The sequence below is a fragment of the Cottoperca gobio genome, chromosome 6 (genome assembly GCF_900634415.1).
Source record: "Cottoperca gobio chromosome 6, fCotGob3.1, whole genome shotgun sequence".
In the NCBI taxonomy this organism is placed as follows: Eukaryota; Metazoa; Chordata; class Actinopteri; order Perciformes; family Bovichtidae; genus Cottoperca; species Cottoperca gobio.
This window is the reverse complement of record NC_041360.1, coordinates 9,774,083-9,796,381: the sequence shown is the minus strand read 5'-3', so window position 1 is coordinate 9,796,381 and position 22,299 is coordinate 9,774,083. Positions and strand designations below refer to the sequence as shown.

The 22,299-nt window shown below is 40.4% G+C and overlaps 1 protein-coding gene across 1 annotated transcript; it reads left to right on the top strand.

The window, feature by feature from the left end:
* The first annotated feature begins 6,347 nt into the window (after positions 1 to 6,347).
* Positions 6,348 to 19,140, top strand: amn1 (antagonist of mitotic exit network 1 homolog (S. cerevisiae)). The gene is made up of 5 exons (XM_029433736.1): positions 6,348 to 6,758; positions 7,193 to 7,411; positions 9,270 to 13,529; positions 15,122 to 15,184; positions 15,287 to 19,140. Exons 3-5 carry the CDS (start codon positions 9,299 to 9,301, stop codon positions 15,409 to 15,411), a joined length of 4,419 nt encoding a protein of 1,472 aa, XP_029289596.1. The 5' UTR covers positions 6,348 to 6,758; positions 7,193 to 7,411; positions 9,270 to 9,298; the 3' UTR covers positions 15,412 to 19,140.
* Positions 19,141 to 22,299: the final 3,159 nt, after the last annotated feature.

Sequence of the window (22,299 nt, the reverse complement as noted above, 5' to 3'; positions counted from 1 at the left end):
TCTAAACAGCTGGCAACAAAAGTGAGTACACCCCATAGTGAACATGTCCTAATTGTGCCCAATGATGTTGTTTTCCCGCCCTGGTGTCATGTGACTCGTTAGTGTTACAAGGATTCAGGTGTAAATGATAAGCAGGGCTGTTAAATTTGGTGTTTTGGGCACAATTCTCTCTGAATGCTGGACAACATGGCACCTCATGGCAAGGAACTCTCTGAGCGGCTGAAAAAAAGGATTATTGCGCTTCACAAAGATGGCCTTGGCTATAAGAAGATTGCCAACACCATGAAAATGAGTTGCAGCACAGTGGCTAAGATCATACAGCGGTTTTCCAGGACAGGTTCCACTCGGAACAGGCCTCGCCAGGGTCGACCAAAGAAGTTGAGTCCACGTGCTCAGCGTCATATCCAGAGGTTGGTTTCCAAAAATAGACGTGCGAGTGCTTCCAGCATTGCTGCAGAGGTTGCAGAAGTGGGATGTCAGCCTGTCAGTGCCCAGACCATACGCCGCACACTGCATCAAATCGGTTTGTATGGCCGTCGCCCCAGACAGAAGCCCCTTCTGAAACCGATGCATAAGAAAGCCCGCAAACAGTTTGCTGAAGACAATGAATCCAAGAACATGAGTTACTGGAACCATGTCCTGTGGTCTGATGAGACCAAAATAAACCTGTTTGGGTCAGATGGTGTCCGGCGTGTGTGGCGGCACCCTGGTGAGGAGTACCAAGACAAATGTGTTTTGCCTACAGTCAAGCATGGTGGTGGCAGCATCATGGTCTGGGACTGCATGAGTGCTGCCGGCACTGGGGAGCTGCATTTTATTGAGGGACACATGAATTCCAATATATACTGTGACATCCTGCAGCAGAGCATGATCCCCTCTCTTTGGAAACTGGGCCGTAGGGCAGTTTTCCAACATGATAATGACCCTAAACACACCTCCAAGATGACAACGGCCTTGCTGAAGAAGCTGAAGGTTAAGGTGATGGACTGGCCAAGTATGTCTCCAGACCTAAACCCAATTGAGCACATGTGGGGCATCCTCAAGAGGAAGGTGGAGGAGTGCAAGGTGTCCAACATCCGTGCGCTCCGTGATGTCGTCGTGGAGGAGTGGAAGAAGATTCCAGAAGCAACCTGTGCAGCTCTGGTGAATTCCATGCCCAGGAGGGTTAAAGCAGTGCTAGATAACAATGGTGGTCACACAAAATATTGACACTTTGGGCACAATTTAGACATGTTCACTATGGGGTGTACTCACTTTTGTTGCCAGCTGTTTAGACATTAACAGCTGTGTACTGAGTAATTTTCAAAGGACAATAAATCTATACTGTTATTCAAGCAGCACACTGACTACTTTAAGTTATATCAAAGTTTCAGTAGGATAATGTTATCCCCTGAAAGGATATAACAGAATATTTGCAAAAATCTAAAGGGTGTACTCACTTTTGAGATATACTGTATATATGTTATAATTTATTTACTGGTATTGAACTCACAGCCTTCCGGTGTTCTGGTTTGGAAGGCATCACCATCTTTACGAATACAGATTACATATCGTGTCAGACGCAGGCTGTGAATCAGGCTAGCACTGAGGGGTGTTCAAGAAATCTTTGAGCCACTCAGGCAATAGACTCCTTAGCACGGGCTTATCAGCCACTTCCTTGTGCGCCAACCCGAGAGCAGCCTGTTGAACCCACCAACAGGGGGTTCTTTTCCACTCACCATAAATACAAATTGTGTGTATGCGATATCATACAGTTCATCGTCCAAGACATCTGCAAGGTTCATACTTTAGTCAGTTCGTACTGTCACGGTGTGGTACAGAGGTGGACCCAAATGCAGAACTCAAGTATAATGGTATAGTATAGTATAGTGGTCGGTGCTTACATTCCACTGCAGGCCAACGTGCAGGATGCGCAGTGCGTGCTCGCCGATAAGATCCTGTATGTGGAGCGGACATACCCGGACTCCTTAGTTATTGTCCTCGGTGACTTTAACAAAGGAAAACTCAATCACAAACTCCCCAAATACAAACAGTTTGTTAAATGTCCGACCAGAGAGGGGAATATTTTGGATCACTGTTACACCACAGTCAGCGGTGCTTATCATGCCGTCCCCCATGCTGCACTTGGTCACTCTGACCACGTCATGGTCCACCTGATTCCTACATACAACTAAAGCTCTGTAAACCTGTTGTGAAGACATCAAAGAAGTGGACCAGTGAGGCTGTGGAGGATCTTCAGGCATGTTTGGACTGTACTGACAGGGATGTTTTTAGGTCTGCTACCAACAGTCTGGATGAGTACACAGAGGCTGTGATGTCATACATCAGCTTCTGTGAGGACAGCTGTGTACCATCACGTACCAGGGTGAGTTACAACAATGACAAACCCTGTTTCACAGCCAAACTCAGGCAGTTACGCTTGGCAAAGGAGGAAGAATTCAAGAGTGGGGACAGCGAAAGGCTTAAAGAGTCAAAGTACAAGTTTAGCAAGGCGGTGAGAGAAGCTAAACGACAGTACTCTGAGAAACTTCAACACCAGTTCTCAGCCATTGACTCTGCCACTGTCTGGAAAGGGCTAAGGCAGATTACAAACTATAAGCCTAGAGCCCCCCACTCCATGAGTGATTTGCGCCTAGCCAATGAACTGAATGAGTTCTACTGTCGCTTTGAAAGACAATGGGACAGACCTGACACCATCCCCTGCGACACTCTTCATCAGCTACATCCCAGGAGCCCCATCTCCCCCACCTCAGCAGAGGCCTTAGCCTCTCCACTACTGCCCACCTCAGTCCCCCCTCCCCCCTACTTCCACAGTGACACCTCTCTCCATTCTTGAGAGGGACGTCAACACCCTATTCAAGAGGCAGAACCCCCGCAAAGCAGCCAGACCCGACTCCACTTTGAAGCACTGTGCTGATCAGCTGTCTCCAAGGCTGCGTTCTTTCTCCTCTGCTCTTCTCGCTGTACACCAACAGCTGCACCTCCAGTCACTGGTCTGTCAAGCTCTTGAAGTTCGCGGACGACACCATCCTCATCGGAGTGGGAGCTGAACACCAGCTCCCTCATCAAAAAAGCAAAGCAGGGGATGTACTTCCTGCGGCAGCTGAGGAAATTCAACCTGCCAAAGACGATGATGGTGCACTTCTACTCTGCCATCATCGAGTCCATCCTCACATCCTCCATCACCATCTGGTACGCTGCTGCCACTGACAAGGTCAGACTGCAGCATGTCATTCGCTCTGCAGAGAAGGTGATCAGCTGCAATCTGCCATCCCTCCAGGACCTGTATGTCTCCAGGACCCGGAAGCGTGCAGGTAAGATTGCAGGAGACCCCTCCCACCCTGGACAAAGACTTTTTCAGTCACTCCTATCCGACAGGAGGCTGCGGTCTTTTGCGTGTTTAAATCTGCAAAGAGATGGACCAGGAATTAAATATCTCCCCTTGGGTTAAATATCAAGTCATTTATTTACATCAAAAGCGTCTTTGAGTTTCTAGAAAAGCGCTATACAAATCTAATGTATTATTATTATTATTATTATTATTATTATTATTATTATTATTATTATTATTAATAATAATACTAAAAGTGGTGTCTGTTTACATTTTGGAACTTAGTCAAGGTTTTTATGCATACAAGTTAGACAATAGATTTCTGGTCAGTGTCTGGACCTGGCACAGGGTGTTACAGTTTTACCACAACATCTTCTCAGGAACTCTCAGGGTCTTCTCATGCCCTGGGTTACTACAGTTCAACACAACACCTGCTATGATAGCGGAATGGGCATCTTTTCTCACGCATATCTTATCTGGTCATATTCTAAACAAGGCTAGCTCCCTGCACCCTGTGTGCCACAGTTCAAATCTCTTTGTGTGAGTACTCTTTTCAATCATAGACATGCATACAGTTCTGATTCAAAAGTATAAGAATATAACATCATACATAGTAATGCGTATGTTACATAAATCAAGGTATAAAAGTACAACAATAATCTAGTGATGCATATAGTACATACATCAAAGTATAAAAGTGCAGTTAACCTAAGAAGTGATACTAAGTTTAGTGACAAGTTCATGTTTCCACACATAAGCAAGTAATACTGAGTTTGGTGATAAATTCATGATTTCCCACAGGTCCATCAGGACCAAAACCTCACGTCCTATGAACAGCTTTTATATGTATGCACCAACGTTACCAGAGCAAATTCCTTGTAGGTGGAAACCTACATGGCAATTAAAATTATTCTGATTCTGATAACAAAAGGCGAGCTTTATTTAAACAAAGGTACAAAGCAACAACTGAGGGAGCAGGCTATTAAATACAAAAGGTAAAAAGTAAACTGAAAACAAAAACCAGGATGTAACAAAGTTTTACGAACTGACAAGGAACAACGGGACAGACAGGTATGTATGTATATATATATATATTTATATATTATATATAATATATATATACTGAGGTTCATGGCTGGGGAGGCACGAGCCAGATTTACAAATATATGAACCCAACTGAGCAGCATGAACATTGACTATTGGTTATTTTTCATATCTCATATAAGCATTCTTTATACACACACACACACACACACACACACACACACACACACACACACACACACACACACACACACACACACACACACACACACAGGTAAGGTACATATTTGGCCAAAAAAGAACGTTACATTAATGGCGGCTCAGAGAAGTACATGTATAGATCGTGTGCATGTGACGTCACGCTTATTTCCCAACCCAGAGGTCAGCCATGTTGGTTGGAATACACAACCAAGACTGCTGCCGTTCACGTGGGAGTTGCTGCAACGCTTCGTAATTTTCTTTGTATTTAAACGTCTAAGATTGAAAGAAAATGCCAATCTTGTGCGCAGTGTATAATTGTGGTCATAACGCTACTCGTGACCCAGAGAAACGGTTCTTTAGATTTCCTACAATCATCAAAAACAACGATCCACAAAAGAGGGATGAATTGCTGTCTACCGAACGCCGTCAGCTGGTTTAGCAAAATAACTTGTGAGGATTTAACAGAAGAAAAAGCACAATTCACCCGTGTGTGTGGCGTCCACTTTATATCTGGTAAGAGCTCATGCTAAAGCTATGTTTTCAATGTTTACGTTAAACATTTGTGCTTATCATATACCCGAACACTGTAAGACCTTACTTCTCCACATCGCTGACTGGTAAATAAGGCACTTTCTTTACATGTGATGGCAGCCATTTGCTCTTTTCTTCTGTGCATGTTTTTGTTTTGCTTATTCTTGAGTCTACTTCACTTGCGAAAAGCAAAGCACCAATGTGAGAACATGCTTCGCTTAATCGAGCCATACAATCACAGTGTGCGAGGATAACATCGCCGCTCTTCTCACTCACAAACCACGGCTTGAGCGGTGTATCTCGAGATCTTTGAGAGTGATTTACAGGGGCATGGACGAGCACCCTGTCATCTTTCACTGGTGTAGTAAGAAGACTACCAACCCAGCCAGAAACAAAGAAATTATAAGCATCTAAGCCTTCATTTGTTCGTCACACAGTTTTGTCACGTGTTTGCACACTACCTATTGGGCTCACGTACGCCCTTTTCAGTGCGCAGAGTACTGTCTGCCTCACCTGGTGTCTTTTCACTGTGGTTTTATGTCACATCAGCAAGACTAAATATATTACACACATACATTAACTGGACTATGTCAAGTCAGGACGCATAATAAAAGTGTCTGTAAACATTATATTGGCGACATACAGAGAGATAGCAACAGCCACGCGCCAAATGCATGCGCTCAACCTAGTTTGCGAGGGGTTGCGCAATCCGAGGTGAGGCTCAGCTCGTCGCTGCCTCAGCTCACATCTCTCCTGTATCTGAACAGAGAATACGCAAATTCAGCGATTCTGACTATCAAAATGATTGGACTCATAGAGAAAATGCATTTATAGCACAGATCAGTGGACAAATGTACATTTATATTTATTGTTATTTGTTTTTTTTACTTGTCATGATACTCCCCTGACTGCACGTCCCTGCTGAGATCCTTAATCAACTACAGAAAATATATCACATTATTCAGGTACAGGTAACAGGCTGCTGCTGTGCTGGCAGAGATGACTGTGTGCCTTTATTGATAATAGCGATCAGAAACTGACGTCGCTTCACGTGACTCTTCAGAGGAAAAGACGTCTAATTTATCTAAAACCACATTTCATTGTTTACTCTCTCCTCGCATGGTTTCCTTGCGTCTATCCATGCATCCCCGATGGGAGGGACTAAGACACAAGTGAGGGAAACATGGATGCGAATTAAGAGACTTGGGATGTCTTCAGTTCGGTTGCAGGGCCAGATGGGGAGACGGAAATCGATCTCAGCTCTCCATCTTGAAAGACATCCCAACTCTTGAAATACCTCTGAAGGAGCGAGGAGGCTTGCCGGCACCGTGGCGTATAAAAGAGGCGTGACACGTGGCTGGAATGGGAATCAATGTAACTGTTCCTTTTTTACCCTCTCGGTTATATTTGTCTGCCCCTCTTTTTAAGCTTTACAGAAGAAAAAACACACCAAAACAACACAATTATTGGCCGAGATACACGTGACTATTGCTCGCTGTTTCGGGTCAGCGCTGATTGTTGTGTGTGGATGCGGCGGCGATAGATGGACACATTTTAGTTCGGCTTGTTTCCCTTGCTTGCTTTTTATGGCTGTAAATAGAGCTGCCGGCCCTTATTCCATTTCCCCATTGTAGCAACCTACAGACAGAAGGTAAGGGACATTCACAATGTACGTAGTCTCTGATTAATACATGTATCGTTTGATTCTGAAACCGTAGCATTGTGTTGTTGTTATTTAGCATTACTCAGATTAGTCTATGGTTTAATTAATTTATTTTATTTTATGAAAATATTTCCCCCATCATTTTAACAGCACCCTCTTTCACTTCATCTAGGTGCCTGACCGTTATAGGCCACATCTTGTCACATTAAGCCACGTTGTGAATTTAATTAAAAGTAAATGTATTAGTGGTCATAAACGCTGTTATGCTCATCTGCCATAGATCATAAAATACAGCAGTATAAAAAGCAACGGACAGCATCAGCTGTCCTTTACGTCATATTTAACTGACGTCGCTTTAAAATGGCCGCTGCGAGGAAAGTATTTCTCTTTATATTAAACGCCTCAACTCCTTTCTCCCCCAGTGTCCTCTGCTCGCATCTCCCGGGGGCGGGACTAAGACGCTAGGAGAGGAGAGGAATCTCAGGATATACAAACTGGGAAAGTCAAAGGCCTAAGGATACACAAAATATGTACTATTGAGGAATGAACACCGACAAAGAGAGCGGAGTTATTTACGGCACCGTCCTCCGGGTGTTACTTCTGTTACAGTTGAAATTGGACTTCGGCGGCGGGATTTAAAAGTAAGTTAACACGCACTGTAGTGAGAACATGTTGTGAGGTGGTGTACACAGCCACCACATGCCGTCAAAAAACCGTACATTTGACTGTTTAGAAAGAAATCCATCTGATCATTTATCATAAACTTAATGTACACACGGTCACCCATTTCACAACGTATAATGAGTTTAAGTACTGTCGCTTAAGGTTACGAGTGTTCATTAAACTCATAATTCAAAGTTGTGTTAGCTAACGTTACTTCCTGACTACTTCGTTTGGGTTAAAAAGAAAATGTCTGAATACAGTGACACATGGGAGACATTTCTATACTTGTGGCGTTATATCGAGATGAATCACACGTCTGTTCCCTGAATGAAATGAAAACAACCACGAGGAAGATGGACCTGCATGTTTGTCTTATAACATATAGACATTTGCAGATTAATTAACGGGACATGGAAATGTGATTAGCAGAAATGAATTAGAACAACTAGTAGCGATGAGTGTTTACCAGAAGCAAGAAATGTGTCTTGTGCCTGATCTGTTGTGTGTTCAACAGTCATCCAGAGGATACAATGTCCAATAAATTAACGGATGTGCTGTTTTACTCTTGAAAATGTGTCTACACTTATCCAAAGTAGTTGTCACCAGTATCAATGACTAACGTTGAGGGTCTAAATCACTGTGTCAATTACATGTTGCCTTAGTTGAGTTGATGAGGGATGATTAATTAATGTTGTTAAAATGATTTTCATTATTATCGCAATAACCGTTAAATATATCATAAGACATAGGCCATGCAAAGCAGAGCTTATTGCTCCATTGGGATAGGCTGACTTTGGCTCATGAGCAATAAAGAATAAACAATTCAAGCAATAGTTCAAGCTTACTCTGTGTTGCCTGAAGCATATGAAATGTTGACAGTCACCTGAGGATGTGTACTATGTGTTTTGTTGGTTTTTAAGTTTTAGCGTTGTTTTTAAAAAAAAAAATTATTGTCAGATAGACCTGAGTACAGGTGGATGTGTGCTTCTATGCCACGTTGTGATGAGTGTCTTATGTAGACTCCTTGTTGTACTCTATACAACTGTTTGGAGTCTTATACAGTCATGGGCAGGAGCTTTACTCAGGCAGGTTTGCTTTGAAATGTCTCTGAGTAGGAATGTGACAAATGGACAGCAAAGACTCCTATTGTTGGAGGTTTTGTGTAAGGGTTACTACCAGACATCTGTGACAAAACCATTAGCTCTGCTCCAAGATGAAAGTGTAGAAAACTCACTGGATTAACATGAAAAGCGTGTGTCGGAGAAAAAGTCTTTCCAGAGGTGAAGTCTGGACCTCCTCCTTGAACACTTTAAATCTAATAAGCTATTGCAGTTCTGGTCTAGTTCTAGTCTTAAAGTTATAACAGATTCAAAAAGAAATTCACTGGAGAAGAACAAAGTTAAATACAATAGAGTTTATTCTTACATGAAAATAAGAACTCACCCGAGGGTACAGTCGGCTGTAAACACTAAAATGCTAACGTTCTGTGTTCTCCTTTATACATACTTGCAAACCCCCCTTGTGACGTTACTGAGGTTAAAATGTCATTCGTTGCTCATCGATTTGCTTCTCCTATCAATAAATCAGGGGGCGCTGTTTGTTGTCACCCTCTCTTGATCTACCACCTGCATCCCCGGTCATAAGGCTTATCTAGCACGTGACACTGGTCCGTATAGTGAGGCCTTGTTATGTGTCCTTTTCCCATGCTCACGGTTGGGTTTTCCCCGTATGTGTGAGTGTGAGTGAGAGATTGTTTTTTAAATGTAAAGTTATCTAAACATTTTGTCACTGCTTGTTTTTAAACCGACTGTTAATATTTTTTAATTCCTCTTTCAGGAAAGTTAGCACTTCAACAGAAGTCAAAAATGCAGCCTTCTGCATGGATGAATGGACAGTACCGACAGGTTGGACCATCTTCTCAATCCTCACAGGCTGCTGCTCAGTTAACCCATGACGCAATGAGGAATCAGCAAACTAGGACTACAAATAACTCATGCCAGTACATGACAGTGAGCACAGGAATCCAACCACCACAAAGTGCTAATTTCATCTGTCTCGATGGAGCGTACTCAAACAGACAACCGTCAAATTGGCAGACCTCAGCAGTTCCTCATCAGGTAGTTTCGTGTCAGCAGCCTGTCCCAGGGAAACCTTCTTATCTGACTCTGTTGTTATCTGGCAAGCTGAAACACTCGTCTAATAATACGCAAAGAGGAAACCCTGGTTTGCCGGTCACTTATGGATTTCAGCAAGATTTTCAGCAGAACTCTGTTCAGAGTCCATCGACCCAGAGTCCACCCAACATGAAGGCACAAACTACATACCTTCAGCAAGACATGTCTGCACTTGTGAACCAATCAGTTAGAGTTCACAGGAAACCATCAATAAGCACACAGGATGGTAATGTTGTTGCTGATCTCCAACATTGTAGGCATCAGAATAGCTCATTTCACAACTTTAATGGAGAGCTTACTAAACCTGTTTCAGGATACACTGCTACAACAGCTACCTCGCCTCCAAATGAAGAGGTGGTTTACACAGCTGCTTCACACAACAGACAGACTGCTCGTAACCACAAACACAGACCAAATGGCACGCAGCATGGTTTCTCTCCTTCCACCTCCCCGCCAAGTTATAATGCAACCATCTCTTTCAGAAACGACAGCATTACAACAAGCTCATCTTCCAGTCTACATAATTCGCACGTTTCCACCACGAGTCAGAAAACTCTACACTACTTGGGACATAACAATAGGGGGGAGGCCACCTCCTCCATAAACTCAAATTCATATAACGCTGCTGTTGATACACAACAAGATAGGCACAGACTCGACCATATCGCAAGAATTGAGGACTATCTACGTAACTCGTTTGTTGCTGGTCCAGATGTTCGTCCAGTGCATACAAGTTCACCTTACGGAGGGAAGCAGTTTGCCAGCGAAGTCAGAATGACAGAGTCTAATCAAAATATGCAGGCTGTGGCATCAAATGTCACTGAACGTCACAATTCTGGACAATCTTTGCCTCAAACCACTCACAGTGTTATGTTAAGACAGCACAGCGTAGATGTGCCACTTCAGCAAAGCTCTGTACCAAACAGATTTTATGCGACAGCAAAACAAGATGGAAGTGAAAATGGAAGTAAGGCAGCCAATGCATTTTTTCCTAAACTAATTGTTAGGTCTTTAAGTGATTCATCCCAACTGAGGCAGATGCCTGAAGGCATTTCATCACAGAGAAATGAAACCCAGTCATCTGTTGCAAACAATCGTGAAAGGGTTCAAATACTTGAAACGCTCTCCTCAGTTAAGGCAAATGACGGCTCCATTCACTCATTTCCTGGTCAAATAAGAGCTGTTGCTGTTGTGCAGCCATTGTTGCAGGAAATCTACCCTGTTGCCAGAAAGCAGTCCAGTTCTAACTCAATCAGTCAATCGTCGGAGGTCACCGCAACAGATGAATCTTTGAGTAACCCTGAAAAATTATTTATTTCACCAAAAAACAAACCGGTTGAGTATTGGAGACATTCAGCAGCATCCAATCATGGTACTTTTGTCTCATCTTCAGAATCAGCTGGGAAAAAACACTTCCGTGCAGATGAAACGGGATCTGAAGTGGCTATTAACATGCAAGTAGATCAGCGTGTTGCTCAACAATCAGTAACCACCAATGTTTCAGTGAGACAAAACAATGACAAAAATGAGATGCCAACAGATCCAAAAGGGTTTTTTGAGCTTTCCTCAGTCCCAACAACTACTTGGACACCTGTCACATTAATTGAATTGATACAGGATACCGAAAAAGCTCAGGTACAGTTGAAAGAGTTTTCTAAATTAGAGTCTGTAATCCAATTATTATTAAGGACGTTTTGGAGTGGCCACTCTGAAGAATTTAGATGTAAGGTCAAGACAGGCTGGTACAAGGATTTAATCACTGGTGTTAACAACTTCTGCATCAAACATGTAGCACAACACACTGTCGTACTGTCACAAGTAAAGCCCTGCTTTAGGAACCAACTCAAAATCTACCATGTCCTCAAAGATGATGAAGTTTATTCAGAACTGCCCTACAAATCATCATGGTTGAATGTCAATGAGCAGCTCGATGACATTGACAAAGAGTTTGACTTCCCGCAGTCGTTGAAGCATGACAACCGGCCAGCTCGCGTCATGACAGACAACGGCATTCCTTCACAAATTGTAAGTGAGGTGTCAAACAAGAAGTTGTCATCAACAGAGCATTCACCGGTTGACTCGAGTGAAGAAAAACAAGACTCCACTGTTGAAGCCAATTCAAAACAAACTGCCTCCCCTAATAAAACGGAGAGTGCCGATTCCAGTGACCCATGTTACTCATTTAAAATCCAAGTTTTGACTCCAGAAGAGGCCAAAGTTATTTATGAGCAAGTACAAATCAAGCTGCCAAAAAGTATGGACATGGACAATCAGCCGGAGAGAGTCACAAATAGCTCTGTGGAGGGTGACTTACCTACGGTTAGGGATGCCACATTCAGCGACACAAAACTGGAGAACAAATCAGTCGGTCTAGTAGACCAGGTTTGCTGCCTTTCACGGTGGGTGGAAATCATTTGCGGGTCAAACGCAGCTAAATGTGAGTGCAAGTCCACGCAAAGCCATGAAGATATTACCGACAAGACCCTTGATAAGGAAGAGATGGCAGAACAAAAGAAAGATGAACTGTGTGCGATCAAGTCTGACAGCAAATTACACTCTGCCACTGACGGAAAGAAGCAAGCAGAGGGTGACAAGAACGTAGACCATCCTGTTATGACACTTTGCTGGCCTGAGCTATGCAATGGACACAGTCTCACCATTGACCAAACTGAAGATGACAAACTTCACTCATATGCTGACAAAGAAACAACAAATAACATTTCCCAGATTATACTCCTAAGTAAAAACGGAGATTGTCTGTCCAGCAGTGAGAATGAAATTCCCAACCAGATGCCAGACTTTGAAAAGGATTTGGAACGAGCTGAGGTGAAATTGACAGAAAGTAACCAGTCAAGCCGTTCAGACGAGATAGAAACGAAGAAATTCTCCATAAGTGAGACTGATATCCAGTCAGACCCTGAAGTGGACTGTATACAAAATCAGTTAAAATCTACAGGAAATGTGCAGTCATGTACTTTGGACAGTAGTGGCGAAGGTATTGAAAATCTCTCCAGCAGTAAAAGTGAAGTTGAGAGCCAGATGTCAGACCTCGAAGAAAATTGTAGACGAGCGCAGCTGACGTCTACAAATGGGGCAGAGTCATCAATGGAAACCGAAGGACAAACTCAAATTGTGACGGGTGCCCTACAGACAACATGGACTGGTAAACATGACACTGTTAAAAGAAAGAAGAGACGAAGCAGTCATAATAATTTTTTTCCAGCTTTTAAGAAATCAAAGAAATGCAAATCCATTGTTGATGTGGAGGACGATTTGAATTGTGGGAAGGTCTTTCTTGGTAGTGAACCATCAGCCTCAAACACACGAACTGTAGAACTGGTACTGTTTGGATCAACACCACAAAACAAGTGTCTTTTAATTGGCAGCAGAAAGAGTCATATTTCATCTCCAGAGGCTGTGTATGATGCAGTACCAAGGCCTCCAAACGTTATCACTGTGAAACTCAGTCCCTTAAAGAGAAAGTCCAGTGAAACTGTCTCAACACGGAAACATTCAGTCAAACGATCACTTTGCGAAAAATCAAGGACACGTTTTTCACTAACTAAAATTAGGCACAGACGCAGACTGAAAACACAGGCGTATACTTTTGAGTCTTTATCTTTGGGCTGCCAGAGGCTGCCAGCTTCCTCTGAAATGAGGATCTGTAGTGGAAAAACTAAGCACTGCCAGAGTCTGAAGAGGAGTCGCTCTCACGGACTCAAACGTGGAGAGCAGAATACGGAGAAACGCACGGTCACACTCAACCAGCCTGCTGATCAAGAGAGAAGTAAGGCTGGAAATGGAAGCCATGCTGTGATGCCACTCCAGAACAACGATGTCCTGAAGTTCAATGTCTTACCCAATACCTTCAACTTCAAAGATGGATCCAATGGGAGAAAGGAAACTAATGATCCTGTTCCAGGTAAATCATAATATTGAGATTAAAGGGGTACTACAGCAAGTTTAGTATTGTGTGGTATAATTTTTTGTAGCTGATCAATGGTCTCAGTTGTAAAACTAGGAGATAAGGTGATGAGAAGTAAGGATAACATTATCCTTGACACCAGAGATAAACACCAGATCAAGGTGTCGGAAGCGGTGTTGAATGCATCAGCTTTCAGGTTAATGTTGGGACACTGGTATTTTTCCACTATGGGAAAGGTGGGGTGTTTTAGAAGAATGAGAAAACAGATGGTGTCTAGTGGTTAATAATTAAAGAGAAGGTCCACAGGAGGGTCTAAGACTCTCCCAGACAAAGAAGGCTTAACTATAAGATAAAGAAAATGTATAAAGGAAGAAGTTTGAGAATTGTAAAGTCAGTCATTCCATGGACCGACTCGTGTTTGCTGTACTGTGTTGGTTCTTCAGTAAACTCTGTTTTATTTGACTGTTGATTTTTTGAAAGCAATACAGAAGTGTCGTTACAATGTGGTGAAGATCCTGAGGACATCCGGCCCAGCTTCAGGAATATTCTCCCACATTAATTGCACCCCACAACAAGTTTGGGGACTTGTGAGAGACAGATTAAAACAGACTGGTTTAAGCTCCAAAAACACTGGATCCTACACGTGAACTGAAACTAAATAATGTCAGAATTATTTGCTCAGTCTTTAGAAAACCCCCCTCCCCACACCCGTTAGCCACATATTACATTATATGATTGTAATGCTTCTCATGACAAGTGCACTAAATAAACCTCATCAAATGAAATCAATGAAAATATTAATTTAATTAACTATGAAAGCATATAAATACATTTAAAATGTGTCACACACGCATAAAGTAAATGTATAAGCATATTAGTTTATAGTATTTATTTAAAATTACTTTCAGTTATGACTGAATTAGTAAAAATTCAAACGATATATAAAATACATAAACTTTTACATTTCAGTGATCCTGATTTTAAATCCCACAAATACATTCTGTTTGTTGAAGAGAAGTGCTCTGAATCCTAAGAAGTGAGGGTATTAACACCTAATGCATGTCTAGTTTACAAGGGCAAAAAGGAGAATTGGGTTTGGGGGTTTCCTGGGTAATACAATTAACCCCTCAGTGTTACTTAATTTGTTTCTAAAAGATCAAAAGAGGAAGAGGTTAATATTTTTGGAACAAGTTGACTTCCCGTGGTGGTTATGCTGTGATCACCTACTCGACTGGGCTCTGCTTACAGCAATTTAGAAGTTACTGTCGTACAGAAAATAGTCTCTTAATTCAGATTAAACAAAGACAATATCATAGTAAAATCAAACCATTTAATATTACATTTAGTTCTACAAAGTAAAGCCACAATGTGGACAGTGGTGAGCAGGAAAAACACTGCTTATTTATCTGCACTGGTCATGTCATGCATGAACAGACACAGAATTATTCTACATAAGAACATGTTTGAAAGACAAACTGCTTTGCCCCGATGCATAAACCCAGCATTTTAGGAAGTTTTACAATGTAAAAGTGATTATTTATTCTGTTATGATTTTGTTTTAAACAAATGTTTTTTTACCCCCCCCCCAGACAACCCTGGCTTTGTTGAAGGAAATGACAAGAGCCACAACAAAACTGTCCAGAAAGCAAAAGGTAACAAATACAACTAAACACATAAATTCTACTTGTATTTTATTCCCTTGTTATTATTTAGGCTACCGTTTTCCTATTAATTATATATCAACTGCTCCTCAGGTACATGGTGTAAAAATCCCCAGAAGAAGTGTATATTTTCTCCCCCCACCCCCACGACCGACATCCTCTTCCATGAGTTTCAGAAGAAATACAAGGAGAAGAATCAGCCATCCGTGGACGAATAATCTGACCAAAGTTTTTATTGTCTTCTGTCTGGGAAATTCTTCATTTGATAAATTAGCTTCCAAGACTGTTACAGAAATGATGTCTCCGTGTTTTTGTGTTGCATATTCAAAGAGGAAATTGAAGTTCAGTTTTGTATTATAGTTGCTATTATTATAGTTATGAGTCACAGTTGTTCTCATCACTTGAGGCATACAATTGTTGTTTACATTGCTGTAAAAGCTTTCAAGTCAACAAATGTCCTAATGTCTCACAGTAATATTTATCTTTTAGATGTACTGCATATTTAAGCTTCATGTTTATATTTTTTATACTTTTATACAATATTAATATTTTTCTACATTATTTGCCAGACATATTTTTTGATAAGAAATGTGATATATTGTTCTAATAAGAAAAGTTTGTTCATTTGAAACAAGTCACCATTCTTGTTTCATTTCACTGTTTGAAACCAGAAATAAATTACTGAGCTGAACATATACTCCATCTGTGATTCTGAAACAGACAGCCAGGCAAACTTGATCAAGGGTTTAAACATGGCCACGTGGATTATCAGCATACTTTCGTTACACGTATTAGTTAAATACATTTCACAGTCAAATGTACGGAGTTGTACAGGAATCTGTTGTGCTGCTAAAGTTTCACAGTAAGACTTCCTGACCTTGAGCGATGACTGGGTACAGAGAAGGACTTTCTTCTGGTCAGTAAATGAGCATAAAGATCCAAACTGAAAAACAAAACAAAAACCTGGTCGGTGTGTTAGTTAGGCATTTACGTTGGTATGTGAGACTGGAGGAAAGAAGTTTTCACGTTTCTCTCACCAGCAGGAAGAAATAACTCAAACAGCTGACGGCACATGTGCAGACATTCAGTAGTACTTCTGGGTCCCTTGCAACCCTACACTTAGTGGGACCCCACAGACCTTTCACCTCATGAGTGACATACATCCTCTGTTAAATAGAAAAAAAGACAAAACAACATTTCTAGACAACACACTTAAATAAAGTTATGAGGCAGACAATTCAACTTAATTTCTTAAGTTTGTGTTCGTCCAAATTAGAATGATAACTTCTGTTAAATTACTCAAAGCTGGAGTAACTTATTATTTTACATGATCATACACATTATATTATGTGCATCTGACTTTGATCTTCTCCAGTGAATTTCTTTTGAATCTGTTATAACTTAAAGACCAGAACATCAATAGCTTAAAAGATGTAAGTGTTTGAGGAGGAGGTCCAGACTTCACCTCCGGCCCTGAAAGGACCTTTTTCCTTCAACAAACTGTTTAGGGCTCAGACAGTTTGCATCTCTTGCTGACGTCAGCAGTTGTAGCAGGAGCTCATAACCGCAGCGTCCTGTCTTTTGCATATCTTTCTTGATCTTCGTGCTAAAAGTCCCACAATGCATCTATTACTGTATCACTGTATTATTAAAAATAGTAACTTTTGCAAAAGAAACCCGGCATGTTAAGCAATTTTACGTTTCTAATCACAATTTATCAAGCTGGTTATTACCATTCAATCTTAGGTTTCTTAAGCAGGCTCTAACTTAATGTTTAACTGCGTATGTATAATATGATATATAGTTACACAATCTCATTTTCATTTTTCTACAGAGCAAAAAAAGTAAAACATTGACAAATTCAGAGGCAAACGGATTCATCTTTTTGTATTAGGGATTACTTTATGTTTTCATATTCGGTACATCGAGCAGCACACTACCAACACAGGAGCGGCAGACTTTGGTAAATAAAGAATAATATTAATTGGAGACAAGCTTTTGAGAGGTAAACTGGGGACAGATTTGAGCTGTGCAGATTGGACACACGTGGGGGAGTACATGCTATGTGTTTTGGAAGATAATATTTAAGATTCACGGATGAAAATCTTAGAAAGATTATCCTGGCAAAACCTTTTTTCAACTGGTATTAAATCATTAACAAAGGAGAGAAAACAATTTAGATCAGACTTTGGAAAAGAAAAGGGATCACCAGCATTTCTCCTTCTCAGTTGCCCGTCGGGAGCCTTTTCATATAAAAAAAGAGTATAAAGAAATCTGTTTGAACTACCCTTCAAACTGATACATTTAATTTCATATGATTTCCCTGCCAAATCCTATTATCTAATGTTATCTCAAGTCTCTTCCTCTTGCCAGGGAGATGCCAGTTGCAGGTTTGTTAAGATAATCTATAATGAACAATGTCTTATTCATTAAGTTTACAATAAGGGGCCCTTTGTATGATCCATACCATATGTGCATATGTTTTGGCATGAGATCCATGCCCTAAGGAAATTAAGGGGATCCCTCAATGGACATGAGGAAGTGACCGTCACATCTAGAATAGATAACCTTTGTGCCATGATCCTGGGGCAATGTCATGTGGTTCAATGTATGACAAAGTTTGTGCGTTGATTTAGGACTCAAATATATATACGGTTTAGATTCTCTTTGTCAGTTGAGACTCTACGCGGTTGTGCTTGGAAGCAAGTAATGTTCCCATTATTATTGTTTATTGCGCAACAAAATAAGAATGAATCAACTATATCTGTATTTGTGTTTTATGGATTCCTCTCTGTTTCATACGACAATGTTGTGAGCGATAAATATCCTCGACAGGTTAACACTGTAATATTAGTCTATTTTTCCTCAGGTGTTTCTACTCTATGATAAACATTATCTGCTGCTTTTTGCTACAGTGAAGATACAACCGGCTGGCTCCACTAAATTCATAACACCGAGGTAATAAACAGACACAGTTGAAGGCTATTTGAGAATATTACACGTTGTTCTATGTTTCCATGTCTCCTCTATCAAATAATAAGAATACATTACTGACATTTATGTGAAGCTGGAAATGTTTTGTGTTTTTTTCATGTCTTCATCGGGCTACAGCTTGGAAACAATATATGATATAATATAACATCATTTTATATTGAAACTGATGCTGGAAACCATACCTGCTATTTTGTTTTATTTTAGATTGCTAACAGACCTGTTTTGGTGTCTCTGTGTGATATGTTCAAAAGCATGAATTTGATGGGTATTCAGAAACAATATTCAGTGTTGAACAAATGTTGTTACAACATTCATGAACTGAAAATCCTTTTAAATCCGTTTAAAAAAGAAAGAAGATATCTTTATACTCCTACACTCGAAAAACTTAAAATATTTGATCATTAACGTATGCCATACACTTAGATTTTTTTTCTTCCTTTAAATAACAGTGAGGACGTCAAAACTATGTGCCAGATATAACTCAAGGTTTCTGCCCCAAGATAATCTCTGTGTCACAGACTGCTTCTCTTGTTCGATTTGTTGGGGATGTTGCTCTTTCAGTTACTGGCATCATTCTGTAATGTGTACATGACATAATTTCATATGTCCATGTTACATTTTTACATTTTTATTGTTTGATACATGTTTCAATAAACTTCGGTCTTGACCAAAATATCTTTGTAACTTTATTTGTATTCCTACGATATTCTTCCTGTGCCTGCTTACAAATAAACAAATTCAAACTCGACCATTGTATCTTAGGTATGCACTCCCTGTTCCCTGCCTGAAGCTCGACTGGAGGTCATCAATAGCAAAACAGAATGTTCTAAAATTTTTACAGTGGTATACTCGTGTCTATCTAACACCTGCAACTGTGTCTTCCACCCCTCCCCCTCTCTACTCACTGTCTTTAAAATGCATGAACACAGATAGACAAGTGTTCTTTCCTCACCCAGACTGCTTGCACTCTGTATGATTATTGAACCTTCTTTGCAAAGAATAAATACTCCAAAGACAAGTTTATTTCTCAAGAATCTTCATTTCAGTATTATAGACTTCACTGGCAAAGGACTTAATTCAAAACTATCCACCAAAGTTATTTCTGGTTTTATTTATTTAAAACTCCGGAAAACACATTTTGTTGTGGAATTTAGCCGATACAAACTAAACAATTAGTGAGAAAGCAGAGATTCTGAAATAAAGATACTTGATGGAATAAATGATCTCTTGCAAGAAGGAACAACAATACAGAGCGTCAAGCAGTCTGCAGTGAAGTGATACAGTATATATAGTCTATATATATATACATGTTCAAACCTTAGACTCTATACATATTTGAATCTTAGACTGTCTTTCTCATGGCAGAGAACATTTAAATAGGCTGGAGGTCAAATGCTGACATCGTCCATGTCTTTCATCGTGTCAGGTCATTCTCTCAAAAAATATAGCTCATACTATTTGTGTTGTAGTACATTTCTTCCAGTAAGTGCTCAGTCTTGTAATATATAAATAATGTAATACAGTATAATGATGTGTAATCAATGTATTCAATATCTATCTAGCGTTATGTAACACATGCTTCAGGATTGAAACACATGTTTGTTTTTTTTAAGTAACTTGACAAGTAACAGTCTTAATGGAGTCATGGATGAACACATGTAAAAAATGCGGGCCCCTCAAATGCAAGAAATACAAACAAAAACAAAGTCTGACCAAAGGCCAGAAAAAGCTGGACAAACTGTTAGTAGGAAAATAAAGGGAGGGGGAAGCATTTCGCCCCACTCTCCACCTCTGAGGGCAGGGTATGTTGTGGATGAAAACACAAGCTCAACCCGTTTATCGTTTGTGCGTTACCGGTAACATACTCGGGCTTACCTATGTATATTAAAGAATACACTCAAACTACGTTCGTCTCTAGTGGATTCATTTTAAAACGTTTAAATCTACATAGACTCCAATAGCTATTTAATTGAATAGAAGTTACGGTGTTGGCGAGGAGGTCCTGACTCTACATCCTGCCCAGACATGGACTTCTCTCTTCCTAAAGTTGTCTCCCTGGAGCTGCAGGATAAGAAAAAAACAAGGCAAGTTTTGCAGAGTATGCAAGGTCAGGGAGATTAACAGCCCCCAGACAATTAAGAGAGGGTGAGGCTCGGGGCGCCATGCAAGAAATCAAATACTCGATGTTATGACTGTTTTACTTAGATTGTGTTGAGTAGGATTTGAGGAGCCATCTAGGTGATCTTTAGGTAAACATTTTATGAAAGGCCTTGTTTTAGGATAAATATCGAGGGAGTGGCTGGTCACCAGCATGAATGGTGGCAGACAATGTGACTGCATCTCTGTATTCGATTGTACTGTTCATTATCTGTTCCCCTTGTACAAGCCTCTCATAAACCTCAAGCGTATAAAGGCATCACTTCAGTCTCCTGCAGTCTCTTTGGTTTCCAGTACTCTGCTCACTAAGACTTCACTTTACAAACATCACATATCAGTTTAATGAAAATAGTCTATATTTACAAATGCACATATTTTTTGTCAAACTGTGAATCAACCTTTTCAGTATGTTGGATCACCTCTCAGTCTCTCTCTGCCTTAAGAAAATAATTAATGTGACACTTTTCAAATGCTTAATTACTCAACATTACATTTTGTTCTCACTTACACACAGTAGGTAAGAACTAGAACCTTACCGCTGGCCATTGAGGGTGGTACAAATAAAATAATTCTGTCTTTTATGTGTTTTTTTGTGATCTGTTTTTCATAATGAATTTCATTATGTGTTTTATTGCCTTTTATCATAATGCAGGACATCTCAGAGAGTCTGCATTAATCAGAAATTAACTGGGATTTGCTGTTCCACTCCTCTAGTAAAGTCCAGCGCACATGTTCTCAGATTCAACTCAAATATTGACCTACTGTCAGAGGACTGTCGTGGATATTTATCGCTCACAACATGAAAGCATGAAACAGAGAGGAATCAATAAAACACAGATATAGTTGATTCATTATTATTTTGTTGCGCAACAAACAAATAATGGGAACACTACCTGCTTCCAAGCATACAATCGTGTAAAGTCCTCCAGACAAAGATAATCCTTATTATAGGAGTTTTGAATGAACACACAAACCTTGTAACGCACATTGAACCTTTCAACATAATTGAATCTAATTCCATTGCCCCAGAATCATGGCACAAAGATAATCTATTCCAGATGTGAAGGTCACTTCCCCTTGACCTTTGAGGGGTCCCCTTAACTTCATTAAGTCTTATCAATAGACCAGGAATGACAGTTTTCCTTATGGAAAGCCATGAAAAAGTAATAACATTTTATGTTACTGCCACAGTGGGAACACAGGCTTAATTTATTTTAGAAAGTAACTGGTCTCTCTTAAGATGATTACTCACTACAGACTCCCGTTTTTTGTCACTACATTATTGCTCTGTCTCGAAGAGGACTCTACAGTCCCAGTGGTTTCAGTCCCACTTATAGATGAGATGTCTACTAATGCCTCAAAGATCAAATCTTGTATAATAAGAAACGTTGCACGTCTCGTTTATTATGAAATTAAGATGTTTAGTAAATAATTAACAGCAGTAAGGTGAGGTGTCCCACAAAAAATACCCAGTCGCAAACGCTTTGGAGCTCCAAAGTCAATATTTAATACAAATTTAATTATGTGAGTCTTTGTTGTAATGGAAGATTTTACTGTACTCATCTTGAACTACGGTAAGTTTGACCTTCGAAGTGTGACCTTTGCTGTCTGTTTTTGCTGTCACATAAAGTACTTAATAAATGCAGTTGCAGGCAGAAAATGAGATGGGTGAAAACCACAAGCCGAGACGAGTCCCTGCTTTCTGCTTGCACAACGCTTTTTTTTTTTAAGACAGCAAAGGTGGATAACCGCAATCTATACTTGTCATATTCATGTTTAGCCCCGTTTCACCTTTTCTTTCTCTGAATTGTATCGTCCATCTGGATCTGTATAGTAAAAGGCTTGTACTAGCGAAGAGACTTTGTACTTCGCTGCAGACTGCTTGACACTCTGTTTCGATGTTCCTTCTTGCGAGAAAAAACTCACGAAAGACCATTTATTCTATCAAGTATCTT

What these genes read in the sequence shown, in the direction of transcription:
- amn1 (XM_029433736.1), top strand. Translation starts at nt 9,299, where the DNA reads ATGCAGCCTTCTGCATGGATGAATGGACAGTACCGACAGGTTGGACCA. An exon ending in AACTAATGATCCTGTTCCAG is followed by an intron (nt 13,530 to 15,121) that starts GTAAATCATAAT and finishes CCCCCCCCCCAG; the next exon opens with ACAACCCTGGCTTTGTTGAA. An exon ending in AACTGTCCAGAAAGCAAAAG is followed by an intron (nt 15,185 to 15,286) that starts GTAACAAATACA and finishes ACTGCTCCTCAG; the next exon opens with GTACATGGTGTAAAAATCCC.